This window comes from Ascaphus truei, chromosome 5 (assembly GCF_040206685.1).
Source record: "Ascaphus truei isolate aAscTru1 chromosome 5, aAscTru1.hap1, whole genome shotgun sequence".
In the NCBI taxonomy this organism is placed as follows: domain Eukaryota; kingdom Metazoa; phylum Chordata; class Amphibia; order Anura; family Ascaphidae; genus Ascaphus; species Ascaphus truei.
The window spans coordinates 196933902-196950732 of record NC_134487.1 but is presented as its reverse complement, the minus strand read 5'-3'; the positions used below and the strand labels follow the sequence as shown (position 1 = coordinate 196950732).

Sequence of the window (16831 nt, the reverse complement as noted above, 5' to 3'; positions counted from 1 at the left end):
AGTACTTCACCTCTCGTCCGGACTGGTTCTTCTATTCCTGGTATTCGTTGTTTCCCTCGGAATTAAAGAACACAGGTTCAGCGACAAAGAGATAGCATGCAAAGGGGACAATCTAGGTGGGGGGTAATCTATGAGGTAGACGGTATATAATCAAACACTCACACGGACATGTGTGGGTGTACTCAAGGGCTAAGGTATCTTTTGGTTCCCTGAATTGGTCTCACTGTTCCAAATAGTAAGTGATTGATTATAATGATAATAAAATATTGTTACTCACACGGCCAAGTGTGAGTGCACGCTTGGAAAGGTATCTTTGGTTAGTCCTGATGTCTTGTGTTGTAGAATTTCTAGCCGCTCCTGTTCTGGATTCCTAGCTCCCAGGTGGGTAAATAAGAATATAAGTCCAAGGATACCGGGCAGAAACTTTATTAAAGTAATAAACAAATGAACAAAATAAAATGTTAAAAACAGGGGTATATAACAAGCCCTCCGCTTGCTCAACTCGTGGGCTGCGGTAGGGGAAGGGGTGGGAGGCCCGTCTCTGGGATATTCAGCAGTCTCGTGGTGCTACAGCCGCTCGCTCCGCGTCCGGATAGAGCTCTGTACTTCCCTGTTCCTGCTCCCGACGGTGGCCGCAAAGTGTCAAAGTAGTGGGAGGATTTTGAGCAACGCGTTTCGCCCTATGAGCTTCCTCAGGCTCCGTACTTCAGAACAAAAGAGACGGATCTACACCAACGAAGAAGGAAAAGCACAGACGAGACCCTTAAAGAAAAGAACATAGGACGTAAAGATACCTTGATGCACACGCATTTGCACAAGGCCGTGTGAGTGTTTGAGATTATACATAGATTTATATCACCCACACCAGCAGCTCAGAGTCTTACACATCTGAGTCCAGAGACTGGAGAAAAACCCTGACCCAGTTTTGGGAAGTACACTGAATGCTACAATTGCCATGAACTTGGACATGTGGTGGCAGTTTGCCCTATGAACTCTGAATGCAATGTGACTTTTCTGTGGGGTATTTTTGGGACGGGGTTCCTGCTGTCAAGCAGACTGTTATAGAGAAGGGTCATTTAGCGAGAAATCCGATGTGTGAAGTCAAAGTAGATGGGGTACCTGTAAGAGCATTGCTTGATACTGGCAGTACAGTTACTGTACGTTGGTCTATGCACATCTTGTTAAGTTCGAGTTTCTGCCAGGAATCTCATTACAGGTAACCTTATCATTGGGGATAATCGCACTTACCCGGCTGCATGGGTGTACATTTAAAACCACATCGGCCCGAAAGAAAGTCTGATTGTGTCCAGGATGTACACCTGGTGTCTGAGGTCCCATATCCTATAGAGCCTGGTTCTCTGTTAGAGGGCATGGCAGGCGAAGAACCTGTGGTTGAGGACCCCCCAGATCTATATTTTTAGGACTTAAAAGTTGCTCCCGTAAAGTTTTCCTCTGCCCAACTAGACGATTTGACACTAGTAAACACCAAGGCCACAGTAGTGAGCATAAATTGCGTACCAGTTAACCCCGATGTTACGCCATCACCACCCTACTTTGTCTATGTAGCCCCGGTCCCCTTTGAGGTCCCAGTGATCCCTTACCTCCGTGGAGGCTGCGGGTGCTGCCTGAGGGTGCGGACATATGTCGGGCAGGTTTAGGGAGTGTTGCGGCGGTGGTTGGTGAGGCGAGCTGGTTGCTGGAAGCTTCGCGGCGCACCCGGCTAGCAGGTACTGCCATCTTGGATTACGCACGCAGGCGCAGTGTCATTCCCCAGTCTGACGGCTATTAGGGAGTCCGCGCATGCTCAGCAGGACCCCGAAAGTGGCGGCCAATAGGTAGACTGTCACGGTAGCTAGTAACAGGGTATAATATACACCAAAATATCTGGGTTGAATTGAACACGACTTAGATATAATAAATAAAGTTTATTCCTTAAAGAAGGTGAACACACAAGATATACAAATAACAGACAAGAAATAGACACTTACTTAGGGGTTGGGGTGATGAAGTAATCAGGTTACAGGATTAGCAATTCATCCAGCAATCAGACATCAAGTAGTTGGTAAAAACGAAGACACGAAAGTCCCTCGGCATAGAGCTTACACTCGTTTATATGGAGTTTTACTCCTATACCCTGGCATTGAGTGCAAGTCATTGGAGAACAATTATTGCACCCAATCCCTCCTTGCCACCTCACTTGAGGGGCAACGTAATGCCTGTCCACTGGGCGGATATTATTCTAATCAGGGGCTTAATTCCCGAGCCCCCCTCCCACAAGACTGGCGTCTGAAAGTCTGGTTTGGCCAGGAAACCCTTTGTCTCGAGGTGTGAAACATAACACTTATCATCAAGTACCCACAACCTGCGTTCCTTTGTGATAGCATAAACAAGCAGGGTGGGGGAGTCTTTGATCAGGAGTTTATTGTAGACCACTTGTCTCCCCCCCTGAGCCTTAACATACCATATGGGCTCTGGGTTTTTCTACCAGACCCAAAATACAATACATGTTTTAATATCTTCACATATTAAAATAATCCATTCTGTGGTCTGAGCGGGCAGAAATTTGCCAGGTCCTCATGCCGGAAGACCTTTGCCAAGGTGGCCAAGTTTCAGCCTTCCACAACCCCCAGAACCGGAGAAACCAAAAACAAGTTAAAATCCCCTAGTAACTTTAATGCAGGATTCTCCGCTATAGCTAAAATAAATCTCTGCTTTTCACTCTCCCATTGAAATCAACGGGCCCCGCCGCTATAGGCTTTCAATGGAGCAACTCCGCCGTTGAAGTCAATGGTAAAATTACAATTTTCACATTTGCCCATACTCCGTCTGGTTGATCAGAGAGGGCTGGAAATGGCCATGCAGTCATGCCGGAACAGTGACTACATGCGACCAAAATCCCAGCCCTCTGGTCCTCACAGAACCAGAGGTATGGGCTTACACTTTTTACACTGTTTGACTTAGCCGTTTTAAAGCCACGCGGCTTTCTTCCATTAGAATCAATATGGCCAGCGCCACCATAGGATTCAATGGGACCTCTGCTCCGCCATTAGAGTCAATTGCGCGACCCTCTTGGCGAGCATGACCCTTTACAGGGGTCCTTCATTCCCAGTCCCGATGGTGGTCGAGTTTGGGGATTCCTAGGCTCTAGGGGCAAAAATAATGTTATTTCTGGGTGCCCAAGAACCTAAGTTTCCCACGCCAATTGTATTTGAACTTGACCGGGGAGTAATCAAAGCTCTCTTTTAGACATTGTTTCCGCTCTTGCGGTCTGCGGTTTGGATGGCTGCCAACCCGGGAGGACGGCGTAGAGGAATCCCCATTGAAATTAATGGCTCCATTGACTTACAATGGGGAACCGCCGCTCCTCCTCTCGGGCGCCACCTGCAGGTCTTCTACCGAAATGGGCCCAAATCGCCGGAATCTCCATAGGGTTGTATGCGGGGCAGGAGATGGGAGCGGGGATGTCCCTCGGGTCCCCGCTTACCTCTTATCCCCCCACGTGCCCAGTGCTCCCGCTGCCCTCTGATCCCCCCATGTGCACCGGTGCTCCCGCTGCCTGCATGGACTGGTAGCGGGGGGTTTCTTCTCCCCACCGCTGTCCCTGGCGCTCCCGCTGCCTGCGTGGGAGGAGGGGGGGGCGCGGGTGGTGGTGCTGGTCGTGGCCTTTCCTCTGTTCCGACCCCCCCGTCTGTGTAGAGTGAGTGAGTGTGTGTGTGTGTGTATCTGTGTGTGTGTGTGTGTGTATGTATATATGGGAGAGAAAGTGTGTGTGTGTGTATATGGGTGTGTGTATGTGAGTGTGTATATGGGTGTGTGTGTGTGTGTGTATAAGGGTGTGTGTGTGTGTGTGTGTGTGTGTGTGTGTGTGTGTGTGTGTGTGTGTGTGTGTGTGTGTGTGTGTGTGTGTGTGTGTGTGTGTGTGTGTGTGTGTGTGTGTGTGTGTGTGTGTAAATGTATTGGGGTGTGGGGGTAATTTTTAAATGTATTTGGGGTGTGGATGTAATTCTTAAATGTATTGGGGATGTGGGGGTAATTTTTAAATGTATTGGGGGTGTGGGGGTAATATTTAAACGTATTGGGGGTGTGGGGATAATTTTTAAATGTATTGGGGGGTGTGGGGGTAATTTGTAAATGTATTGGGTGTGTGGGGGTAATTTTTAAATGTATTAGGGGTGTGGGGTTAATTTTTAAATGTATCGGGGGTAATTTTTAAATGTTTTGGGGGTAATTTTTAAATGTATTGGAGGTAATTTCTAAATGTAGTGGGGGTGTGGGGGTAATGTGTGTGTGTGTGTGTGTGTGTGTGTGTGTGTGTGTGTGTGTGTGTGTGTGTGTGTGTGTGTGTGTGTGTGTGTGTGTGTGTGTGTGTGTGTCTGTGAGAGAGAGAGAGAGCATCTGTGAGAGAGAGTGTCTGTGAGAGAGAGTGTGTGAGAGAGAGAGTGTCTGTGAGAGAGAGAGTGTGAGAGTGAGTGTGTGTGTGTGTGTGTGTGTGTGTGTGTGTGTGTGTGTGTGTGTGTGTGTGTGTGTGTGTGTGTGTGTGTGTGTGTGTGTGTGTGTGTGTGTGTGTGTGTGTGTGTATAAAGGTGTGTGTGTGTGTGTGTGTGTGTGTGTGTGTGTGTGTGTGTGTGTGTGTGTGTGTGTGTGTGTGTGTGTGTGTGTGTGTGTGTGTGTGTGTGTGTGTGTGTGTGTGTATAAAGGTGTGTGTGTGTGTGTGTGTGTGTATGTAATTCTTAAATGTATTGGGGATGTGGGGGTAATTTTTAAATGTATTGGGGGTGTGGGGGTAATATTTAAATGTATTGGGGGTGTGGGGATAATTTTTACATGTATTGGGGGTGTGGGGGTAATTTTTAAATGTATTGGGGGTGTGGGGGTAATTTTTAAATGTATTGGGGATGTGGGGGTAATTTTTAAATGTATTGGGGGTAATTTTTAAATGTATTGGGGGTAATTTTTAAATGTATTGGGGGTAATTTTTAAATGTAGTGGGGGTGTGGGGGTAATGTGTGTGTGTGTGTGTGTGTGTGTGTGTGTGTGTGTGTGTGTGTGTGTGTGTGTGTGTGTGTGTGTGTGTGTGTGTGTGTGTGTGTGTGTGTGTGTGTGTGTGTGTGTGTGTGTGTGTGAGAGAGAGTGTGTCTGTGAGAGAGAGAGAGTGTCTGTGTGAGAGAGAGAGTGTCTGTGAGAGAGAGAGAGAGTGTGAGAGAGAGAGAGTGTCTGTGTGAGAGAGAGAGAGTGTGAGAGAGAGAGTGTGAGAGAGAGAGTGTGAGAGAGAGAGTGTGAGAGAGAGAGAGTGTGAGATAGAGAGTGTGTGAGAGAGAGAGTGTGTGAGAGAGAGTGTGTGAGAGAGAGACTGTGTGAGAGAGAGACTGTATGTGTGAGAGAGACTGTGTGTGAGAGAGAGACTGTGTGTGTGAGAGAGAGACTGTGTGTGTGAGAGAGAGACTGTGTGTGTGAGAGAGAGAGACTGTGTGTGAGAGAGAGAGACTGTGTGTGAGAGAGAGAGACTGTGTGTGAGAGAGAGAGACTGTGTGTGAGAGAGAGAGACTGTGTGTGATGAGAGAGAGAGAGAGACTGTGTGTAATGAGAGAGAGAGACTGTGTGTGTGAGATAGAGACGGTGTGTGAGTCTGTCAGAGAGAGAGTGTGTGTGAGTGTGTCAGGGAGAGAGAGTGTGTGTGAGTGTGTCAGAGAGAGAGTGTGTGTGTGAGTGTGTCAGAGAGAGAGAGTTGTGTGAGTGTGTCTGAGAGAGAGTGTGTCAGAGAGAGAGAGTGTGTCTGAGAGAGACACCAACTGCGCACTGAAACTGTTAGGTATGTATATACAACTTTGTTTTTACTTTGGGTGCCGCAGAAAAATCCTGATCGCCTTGGGGAGCCTTAAGCGGAAAAAGTTTGGGAACCACTGGTGTAACGCATCCAATGTAGGGATAGGAGCGGTCCTGTCACAAGGAGTCGGAACATGGAACACCCCATCATATATATTAGCCGAAAGCTAACTGTCCATGAGAAGAGATATGCCATAGATGAGAAAGGGGGAGTGGCCATCAAATGGGTGTTGGAGACTCTGAAATATTATTTTTTAGGGAGAAAATTTACCCTAATAACAGACCATGCACTTTTGAAGTATATGCAGCAAAATAAAGAAAAAAATGCTTGGGTAACTTGCTGGTTCTTGAGTCTCCAGGTGTTCCACTTCAAGGTTGAACATAGGCCAGGCTCCAAGCATGGAAATACCAATGCATTGTCCTGAGTGTACATCTCCCTATTTACGAGTGCTCACTCATTGACGATTGAGCAAAGAGGGGGAGGGGGGTATGTGATGTACTGAAGCAGAAGGTGTTTGAGGGGAGGTACATAGGACCCAGCACCTTCCAGGGTGTGTTCCCTTCCCTCACACCTGAGCCTTAATTACTGTAATCAGGTACCATGTAAAAGGCAACACAGACAGTTTCCTTTACTGTTGCTGTGCTGATCTGAAGGCACATACACAGACAGCCCTGTGAGAGACTGTAAGTTAGGGACTAAACTATATTAGGCAGAACTCTTGAAAGGAGTTAGGTATTTTGTTTCTGTTTGTGTTATGATTTAATCCCGTTCCTGATTTGTAATGTACTTTGTAAATAAACACTCCTGTGCACAAACGCTAAGTTTTCCTGTCTTTGATCTGGACATAAGATCATATGCTGGGACTGAGATGTCACAATATATATATACTGTGTATATATAATGTCCTTGCATTACTGTATACACTCAGAACATAGTCATGTACACACACACACAACTCATCTCGTCCTTGTGTTACTTTTAGTAACTGGCACACAGTGGTGTTGTAGACACACACAGCCCCAGCTTGTCGTGTAAGTCCTGGGCTCACAGATGTCTCATGTTAAGAGAATGATGTTTGGCTCTTCCAGGAACACTGACTTTGATGGGGATACAGTGGGATGGGCGTACATTGGAACTATGTGCAGTAGTTCTGATTCCACTGCGGTTATTCAGGTGAGGTTTGCATTGTACTGAATTATCACTATGACAGGGTGACAAATGTCACATACAGTACACAGTAATTTCCATGCATCTTTACATCACATAGTGACACAGGCACAACCACTGCAGGGTGACACAGTGACACAGACAGAAGAACTGCTTCTATCACTGTCTCACTCTCTTTCTCGTTTTTTTCCTCTCTCAGGATCACAGCAATAGCTCTATCGAAGTTGGTGCCACCATTGCTCATGAGATGGGACACAACCTGGGGATGAATCATGATACCACCTCCTGCTCTTGCCCTGATGATTACTGCATCATGTCTTCCTTCCTGAGGTGGGATAATAAATGTGATAACAACGACTAAGTAAAATATCATGTTAGAAATTTCAAGCACAATGAGGCCCTGCTTCACAGAGCTTACAATCTAATTGCTGGTTCACCCCCAGGTTGAAACGCCCAGTGCCGTCTTAATGCATGGGCATGCTGGGCAGTTGCCGGGGGCCCCACAAGCATAGGGGCCCCATGCTAATCTATGCACAGACCAGAATATAACACTAATTTTCCAATCACCCACCTCAACATTCAAATCTACCGCTAACTTGGTACAAGGACAAACATTTCGACTTGTAGCGGAGAGTTGGCATGTCTGCAATCATGAGATAAATTTTATAGGGCCCAGTGCGCTGCTTTGCCAGGGGCCTATAATGCTGTTACGATGGCCCTGGAAACTCCACGCCTTTCCTATACCCCAGGGAGAAATGACGCCCTGCTCACAGGGTGTTCGTTAGTCTACTCCAGCCCACTCATACCCAGGGTAACCTTCAGTCTGGGAACTACACTAGAGGTGCCCCTCCGAGCTGATACCACACAGCTTTCGTATACCCCCAGCAGGTACGGGACTACTCCAGAGCAAGCCCATAGCCAACAGCCAGAATACTACAGTAATTTGTCAACCGGAAGCTCAGACTCAGGGTTAACACTACTCCAACTGGTGGAAGCACTGATGCAATCTTCACAGTCTCAAAATTACTGCAAGCTTAAAGCTGAAGGTACTGGAGGAATGGTCTTGCACTGAAGCGTTAAAAAGGCCACGGGTCATGGAATGCCTAATGTCCCCCGCCTCTACGATGGTGAGCATGCACCGGGAGCATAATGCGGTTGTAATGGCCCGAATGCTAGTGGATTTTCTAAACGAGGCTTATGGACTAGAGGATGATGAGAGTGAGCTCTGAGCTACTATGCTCTCTGCCAGAAAGAAGGGGAGGATCTATCTGCGTTCATCCCCCACTTACAATTAGTATTGTGGCCACTACTCACCCGTAAACTCATTTCCATTTCCGATGTGGATGAAGCCCTAAGTAAACAGTTCCTTTGAGGATCAAGCCCTACCCAGTCTGTAGCCAACATGCGGTGCCCAACTACCTGTGACGTGACGATGCCGACAGGTACTTATCCCTAGAAACTACACCAGAAGAGGACGCCAAAAGAGGGTTAAGGGTAGTACCAGAGATGGCATGGAAGACTGCCCTTCCTATTCGCTTCATAGTGGCAATACAGAATATTTTTGCTCGCCCCATACAGTTTGACGTCAGTCAAGCACTGGGTCGGATATGCCCGGTTATGCCCGTAGAATCCCTGGACCATATATATCCTACATGTGGATGCCAGCTTCAACGGGCTGGGAGCTATACTGCACCAGAAGTACCCTGCTGGCCTCCGCCCAGTGGCATATGTGAGCCGAATCTTGACACTGTTCACAAACTGGAGTTCATCGCATTCAAGTGGGTGGTAGTCGACAAACTCCATGACTACTTATACAGAGTTTCCTTTGAGGTACGGACAGACAACAACCTGTTGTCCGCCAAACTGGATGCCACTGGACACAGGTGGCTGGCGGCCCTCTCAAATGACCAATTCAGTCTAAAGTACAAACTGGGTCCCTTAAACATCTGAGCTGATGCCCTGTCCCGAAGACCTGGACTGAGTACCACGCCGGATAATGGCCCGTTATAAAAAATCCCTGGTCCTGGGATTCGGACAATGTGCTCGACTGCTGCCATAGTGGAGGACAAGGTGGCATTCTCTGAACTGAGGGCAGATGATTCACTGGGATGTCAGCCCAAGGCACACCCTGCTGCCTAGTGCCATCATCCAGAAGGCATGGCCATCACCCAAGACACCAACATGAGATGGAACGAATTGGTAGAACACCAGATGCGAAACCTGGTGGCTGGAGCTATATTCCAGGCCATTCAACAGAACAAACACTTGTTGGTGAAGAATGCTCCGACGACACAGTAGCTGTCATAATGAGGGAATGGGATAAGTTATGCATAGAGCGTGGTCTCCTCTACAGAATTGTCCCCTATCACAACAACCACGACAGGAGACAGTCCTGCCCAGAAGCTTCGAGTACCCTGTCCTATGATCCCTACAAGATGACCACGGACACCTGGGTGCAGAAAAGACTTTTGGACTGTGAGAAACCGATTCTTCTGGTCCAAAATTAGGGAGTCAGAAGTGCCTGCGGTGTATCCAGCGGAAAACACTGCCCAAACGTGCAGCCCCAATGGGCCACTTAAAGAGCTTCTGTCCCATGGACATGGTCTGCATGGACGTCCATAGACAATCAGGTTTCCAGCCAGGGGCTTTAAACCCCATTATCTTTCACAGGCTAGTGGAGAGATGGAGGAAAAGGACAGAGATCAGTTATTAAAAAGGAGGTATAAAAGGGTTTCTAAATTTGAGAGCCCGCTTTTTATTACGCAATTTAATCAACAGGCGACAGATATCAGGTCAATCCTGGAAAACACTGGGATATCCTGCGCCTGAATCCTGTCTTGGGGCAGGATTTATCATCAAGCCCCAAAATTGTGTTCAGAAAGGCTAAAACCATCTCAAATTCCCTTTCATCCAGTTTATTTTCATCACATACCACTAGATCTATTCAGCTGACCAATGGGTCTTATAGGTGTGGTTCCTGCAAGATCTGTAATTTCATGTTACCATCCAATACTTTCAAAAGTACTATCACTGAAGAAGTGTTCCACATACAGAGTTTCATTAATTGCAAAACCGTGTATGTTATTTACCTCCTGACTTGCGGCTGTGGGAAACAATATGTGGGACGGACCACAAGGTGCTTGAAGGTACATGTCATGGAACATGTAAGACTTATCAAGCATAAAGATATTATTCACCCAGCCCCACTACATTGTACCCACTGCCCCATGGGGGATAGTAAACATTTGAAATTCTGCAGTATTGAGTTCATTCATCCTCATGTCAGAGGAGGTAACTGTATTAAGAGGCTGGACCAGAGGGAGGCCTACTGGATCTTCACCTTGAAGACCCAGGTTCCTCTCTGTCTCAACAAGAAGTGGGAGCTTGGACATTTTCTCTGATCCAGTAGTCCTCCACCTGTTCTTGCCATTCGGCTTTATTGTAGGGTCCTTTTATATGTTTAGGACCCGAGAATTATGTTCTCTTCCCCCATATGATAATATTAAGTCTTAGGATGATTGTTAATGTTTTTCATCCACGTCGGGGATTTTGGAACATATGCGTCTTCATTATCCTGTTCTTGATGTACAGTATGGGGTGTCTTTTTTGTAGAGTCTTCTGAATAAGTAATGATAAGCACATTTGGAGTTTAATGATATTTTTGATACTTTTGTTATTAGTGTACTTTTGCATATCTGAGAGTATATATAACCATGCCCCTTTGAATAAATAGAGTGGGGCAATATGTATGCAGATCCCTTTTGAATTTTATTTAGGTTAATTGTATGGATGTACAGTACTGTATTTATCCCTGTACTAGTTGTGATCTGAGGCTTCGGGTTAGATAGGCGGATGTTTGGTGTTGTGGCTACTTATCGCACCAACATTGACTCCTTATATGTGCTTCTCGTGCTTTTTCTGTGTGTTTGGGTTTTTCTTCTTCTTTTTTAGTGTATTTTTTAAATTGATTTTTTAACCTTAATTATTATTCTTTTTGGTGAAAGATAGGATATTATCTTGTTGATTTTTGATTTCCAAGATTGTCAGTGACTGATGTCACAACTCCCCTCCCACTCTGCCGGAGGCTTGGGCTGTCAGTGTTAGGGCTGTGTGATGATCGGTTGATGGAGCTCCGCAACATACTCGGAAAGCGGCTGCCCCCATCTTAGAGTCTTCGCACATGCGCAGCGGGATTTTTGCGCATGCACATTGGTAGGAGATATGCAGCGGCTATCTTAGATGACTCCGCATAGGAGACCACAGGACAACATGTCCCATATTGCTTAGGGGCTAGAGACTGGGACAGGAGGGATTAACAAGCCAATAATAAAGGTATTATGCCCGGCTGGTTAACCCTAAATCCTGTTGGGAGTGAAGGGGTTAAAATGTATTATCCCCATAATACCATGTTTCCCCCTACACTAGCGTTATTGTCCCTGTTTTGCAGCTATGAAGCCAGCTGCAGTTAAAATGAATGAATGAAAATGTGCCCTTGGGGAATTTTGAGTGTCAGCTCTTCAAACGAATTGTAGTATATAACTGTTGGTATTATAAAGATGTATGTGGTTTTACTGTTCCAGGAGTGCAAGCCAGTGGGGATGTGCAGGGCGTGAGTTTCAGGGGTGACTTTACGGTAAAAGGTTGTCAGGGTGTGTTTGGGTTGTGTGTTACCCCGAAACATGCACTCAGGAATCTCCCCAGATTCCTGAGGACATGAAGAACACAGACCCCCGGCTAAAATCCTCCCTGGAATGCAGGTTACAGCTCACTGCCAAATCCCCCTGCTTTAGCACAAACCAGGGCAGTAAAACTGGGCAGGGAACTGGTTTACATTCCAGGTCCCGGGATATGCCCAAACCCCAGGATCCCGTGAGTGGTTCTGTAACTTTCTCACCATGGATAAGGTGGAGAGAGTTGTAGGGGTTAAATTTAAAGTTAAAGCAGAGAGTTTATTGGGGGGGGGTAAGGAAAATGTTTCATTCATGTTAGAATAAAACTGTGTTAGTTAGGTTTTAAAGTATAGCTAACTTTAGTTAGGAGCATCCTAGAAAGATAATATTTGGTGTGGGCATTACTGAGGTCCGAACACATAAAGGAGTTATGGTTTTGAGCATTAATGTTCACACCCAGTATTAAATGAATGTCCGCTATAATTTTAGTATTTTAAAGTTATAAGAGTAAGGAAATTAACATTTTAGACAGGAGATGACACTTGGGGTGTGTAATCCTGGGCTTTGAAATTCTTAGCAGAAAACCTCTGAGCTTCAAAGAAATAGAGGTGTTTAACCTTTTGTTAACAGGCAGGAGTGAGGAAGACTGAGAGGCATTCATTAAGGAAGCAGGGTGGCATATGCTAAGTAGCAAGTGGCAAGGATGACATTTCTGTTGCACATGCACTGTCACTCTTCTGAAGCCAAGGTACTAGGATTGTCCACCAGGCAAAGCGTGTGAGTGGCCTACAGTAGAGGCAACGTTTATTCTAACATTTGCCGTAAACTAGCCGGGTTACATTCTGGGTATGTGCTGGGTATGTGCTGGGTATGTGCTGGGCTAGTTTGAGGCACGTTTAAGGCATTTCTGCATTGACTAATGACCCATAGGATTAACACAGCAGGGATCCCTGGCAGTCCAATTCAGTTTGAATGGGACTGCCAGGGACCCCTGCTGTTAATCTGATAGGCCATTAATCAATGCAGAAATGCTGGGGCTAGTTTAAGGAAAGTTTAAGGCATGTATTCAGAATGTACCTGGGTGTTTCCTGGGTTTTTTGGGGAATTGCCACTGGTTTTTGTTCGAATAAGAGTTGCCTCTACTGTAGGAATAAAATTCCCACGCAGTGATTCGCTGCAGACTGACAGGAGTTTTTAAACGGTCATGCAGTCCGTCAGAAAGTTAGTTCCATCTCAAGTTCCATCTGAAGTTTTCATCGGATTCACCAAGATCCAGTGTCAGCGGTTCCAGAGTGTGAGGGGTTAATTATATTGTAACCAATGATTGTGCCCCTCTTCTGGAATTCGTTAGAGCTAAGGGTTCCTGAATGAACCCTGTAAGGACTGAACAAACTTATTCTTTTTGGCAAAGATATAGGGGTGGCAAATTGGGCCCCTAGCCAGGAACTGTTACACGGATCAATTTGCGTACCCACTGGCATGCAAGCAGGGGTGCTCAGAAATTTTCGTTCCAAGGTCATTTTATTTCATTCCCTGTACCCAGTAGGTGCTTTATTAAGTGTAATTGTGCAAGTATTGTGTGTTTGTCTTAAAAGGAAATAAATTACAATTTATTTTACTCATCTTGTGTGCTCAGTCAAGAATTCCGGTATTAATGTGTAGATAAGACCTGATCTACCGTGACAGGCTTTTATGTTAACTGGTGGCAGCGGCGGGATGCTGACTGAGCCTATGGTATAGTCTCCTGCGGAATGCTATAACATAGTGGGGAAACTTGTAGATAGCGAGCTCTCCAGACAAGTGGTAACTTACACACGCTTCACAAGAGCACAAATATTACACTGTTCCCTTTGCCCGTAGCCCTGTGCTAACAGTCCAACCATGAGTAAATGCTCAGGAAGGTTCCGATCCTGGGACCGAGAATGGATCGTGGAGAGATGTGCAGGCTATGGATTGCCGACGGACGTTCGGTCAAAGGTGCAGCTGGAGGAGGACTTGGAGGATCATGAAGCCAGAATGGCTCCAATGGAGGGGCCTGGCCCCTTAGCTGCAGTTGCAATGGACACCAATCAGCCCGGAATGCCTGCGGTCGATCCAGCTCCGGGGCTGCAAGGACATAGGGAGGTAGCAAGTGACGAACTGAGTAATGGTGGCTTGGTGCCAGCGGGTGCGGAGGAGGTAGTCACTGCGGGTACTGGACTTACCGCCACTGGGCTCACAGTGCTCCTGACTGCATGGGGAGAAAAGGCTACTGCAGCGGAATGGATAGAGATGCTGGTCGCAGTTTATGGTAAAGCCCCACGCTCCCACCTTGTCAACGGGGAACAGGATATTCCCCGGGTAGACCATTACAGCTTCAGCAAGTTTGTGGATGGCACGGATGAGATAGATGCCTTTCTCAACGACTTTGAAATGCGGTGTCTCCGGTACAGAGTCCCACGGTGTGACATGGTGCTGAGACTGCATCCACTCTTATCCGGTAAAGCCAAGCAGACTGTGCAGGGTATTCCATGCATGGATGCCGATGACTACAGTCATGTAAAAGTATGCTGCTCACACACTATGCCCTCACTCCAGAAACCTATAGGGGCAAGTTCCAGACTGGGGAGAAAAATCCAAGGAAATCCAATGTGGATTATGGTGCCCACATGGCTTTGCAGGGGAGTGGGTGGAGGGGTAAGGGATCACCAAGTTCCATACACTGCTGGACTTGATGTTCCAGGAGCAGGTACAGCAGCAGCTTCCCTCAGACGTGAGGGCATGGGTTTTTGACCACAAACTAAAGACCCATGTGGATGCTGCGAGGATGGCCAATGAGTATGTGGCCAGCAGGGCTTTAATGCAGAAGAGAGTGGCTCCCAAAGATGTGGCCAGCCCGGCCAAGGGAGCCAAAACCACCCCTCAGTGGACCCACAAGCCTGCAGCGGACGGCAAAGCACCCAAAATTGCAGAGTTTAGACACGACAGGCGGTGTTTTTCCTGCAATAAGGTCGGTCATCTCAGGCCAGACTATCCGGACTGGCACCGGTCCGGGGGACACCATCAGGGGCAATGAATGCAAGCTGCGAGGCCGGTCGCCCGTGTGCGGCTGGGACACACAGAGGAGCCAAGCAGAGCTGTGGAATCAACCCAAAGAGGGACGTCCACGGGAGAACCTGCACTTGCCACCTCGGGACCAGCAGCAGATATCGGAGGACATCAGGTTGCGTCAGTGAGGATGCAGCCCAGTGATGTTCGTCAGAAGCATCTGCGGAGGGTGACCATCGGGGACCGGCAAGCGGACGGCTTGCTGGACTCCGGTGCCACCATTACCCTGGTACGCCCGTATATGGTGCGACCAGCGGATTTGCTCCCGGGCACCGGGATGCAAGTGACCATGCCGGATGGAGGACAACGGTCACTCCAGGTTGCCCGGGTCTTTTTGGATTGGGATGCTGGTCGTGGCATGAGGGAGGTGGGGGTATTGCCTGTTGTTAGATGCTGCAGTTTTGCTCGGCAATGACTTGGGGCATGTTACCTGTGTGTTCACATCAGAACATTAGTGTCAGTGTTAGTGCACCAGCAACGCACGCCACACAGTGAACTGCAGCTTGCGGTCTGATCCGGACCACAGGCATTCTAATAGACATTTAAAGGGACACACTCCAGCTGGAGCTACCTCCAGATGCAGACGCCTGAAGACTAGAGAGAGAGAGTGGATCCAGCAGACCGCAGCGTGGGACCACGTTGCGGTTCGGCGGATCCATCATCCATGTTGGCCTGGTCTGGCCTTAAACCAGGAAGGTATCTAATGTGCACCAATGGTCATACACAGTGGGGTAGCGCTACTCCACACACACCCTTTGGGTGTTCCTGGCTCTATGGACACCGGTGTGGTTAGGTGCCATGGGCACCTCAGTACTTTGGTGGTTCCACCGGGGTGGTAATATGGTGTGGGTATAGCATTGTGGGGCCTTGCATGCACTGTGTTATATTGTGTGTACTGTTATATAATAGGTTGTGTGTGTGTTCAGTTAATACTTCTTATTTATCCCGAGTGTGTGTATTTACTGACTGGATTGGTTCTTGTGAGGGGTTATCCTGCTGCCCTGGGATCCCTGCCAGGTGGAAGTGCTGTAAACAGAGGAACGAGACCACCCCATGCTCCCAGCGGCGGAGGCATAGGCCTCCTGTATACCACACAGGTAATCATCAGCACATGTAGTTCCCTTAGACATGGGAAATGGGGCTACACTGGGATCCAAACAAGTTTTGCTCACTTCAAAGGCAAAGAGGATACTATAAGAATAAAATTTAGAAAATATGTTTAAATACGAGCTGGCAGAGGTTTGGTCATGGGAAGAATCTAATGCACCTTTCTCTCTCAATCTCCTTTTCAATCATTTTTTTCTCTCCCTCTCTCCATCTCTTCCTTTTTATGTATCCCTCTCATTCTCTCTATACAGTTCTAACCCTCAACGCATGTTCAGCGACTGCAGCCACTGGGACTTCAAGAATTTCATTTTGAACAATATGCCGCTGTGTATGAAGGACAAACCCAAGAAAAAGGACATTCTGACACCCCCTGTTTGCGGGAATAACTTTATTGAGCGGGGGGAGGAGTGTGACTGCGGCACTGTGAAGGTAATAACTCTCCCACAATCATGTGACCGGGCAGGTGTCAGTGTCACCACTTGGTGTGTGTTACTGTCAAAGGAGGCAAGGAACTTACACATTTATACCGGGATCATATCACTGAGCAAAAGTAAAATAAATTGTGATTTATTCCGTCGAAACAGGCAAACACATTGGATTACAATAGGCAGAAGAAAATACATTTACTCTGGGTTTGGGGTTGACAAACTGACTTTCCTTGTTGAAATAAAGTCTTTAAAACTGTCCGTTGGTTGACTGGGTCTTAGCCTGAAAAGTTCGGGCTCAAATCGGCATGAGCATCCAGGAGCTCCCACACTTTCCACTCCAAATGATACTGAAAGTGTGACTTAGAACTTTCCTGCTTAAAGTCCTGTAGCTTTTTCCTTGCTGTGTCCAGAAGGCTTCTTTGGATCGGTCTGACCACTCCGTGAAGGTTACACACTTTGGACCTTGGAATCACAGGTCAGATCGGTGTTCTGACCTCTTAGGAATCTCCTTAGCAATCTGGAACCTTAGGAATCTTTGGGGAATCTCT

At 47.2% G+C, this 16831-nt stretch overlaps 1 protein-coding gene across 2 annotated transcripts in view; it reads left to right on the top strand.

Annotated features, from left to right (window-relative positions):
• The window catches only part of LOC142495722 (zinc metalloproteinase-disintegrin-like cobrin), a 1243131-nt gene that overhangs the window by 939150 nt on the left and 287150 nt on the right, over window positions 1-16831 (top strand). For both annotated transcript variants that reach the window (XM_075601588.1, XM_075601589.1), the window contains exons 10-12: window positions 6913-6997; window positions 7191-7321; window positions 16107-16284. In XM_075601588.1, coding sequence (XP_075457703.1) covers window positions 6913-6997; window positions 7191-7321; window positions 16107-16284 — 394 coding nt within the window. The remainder of the gene's footprint in view (window positions 1-6912; window positions 6998-7190; window positions 7322-16106; window positions 16285-16831) is intronic.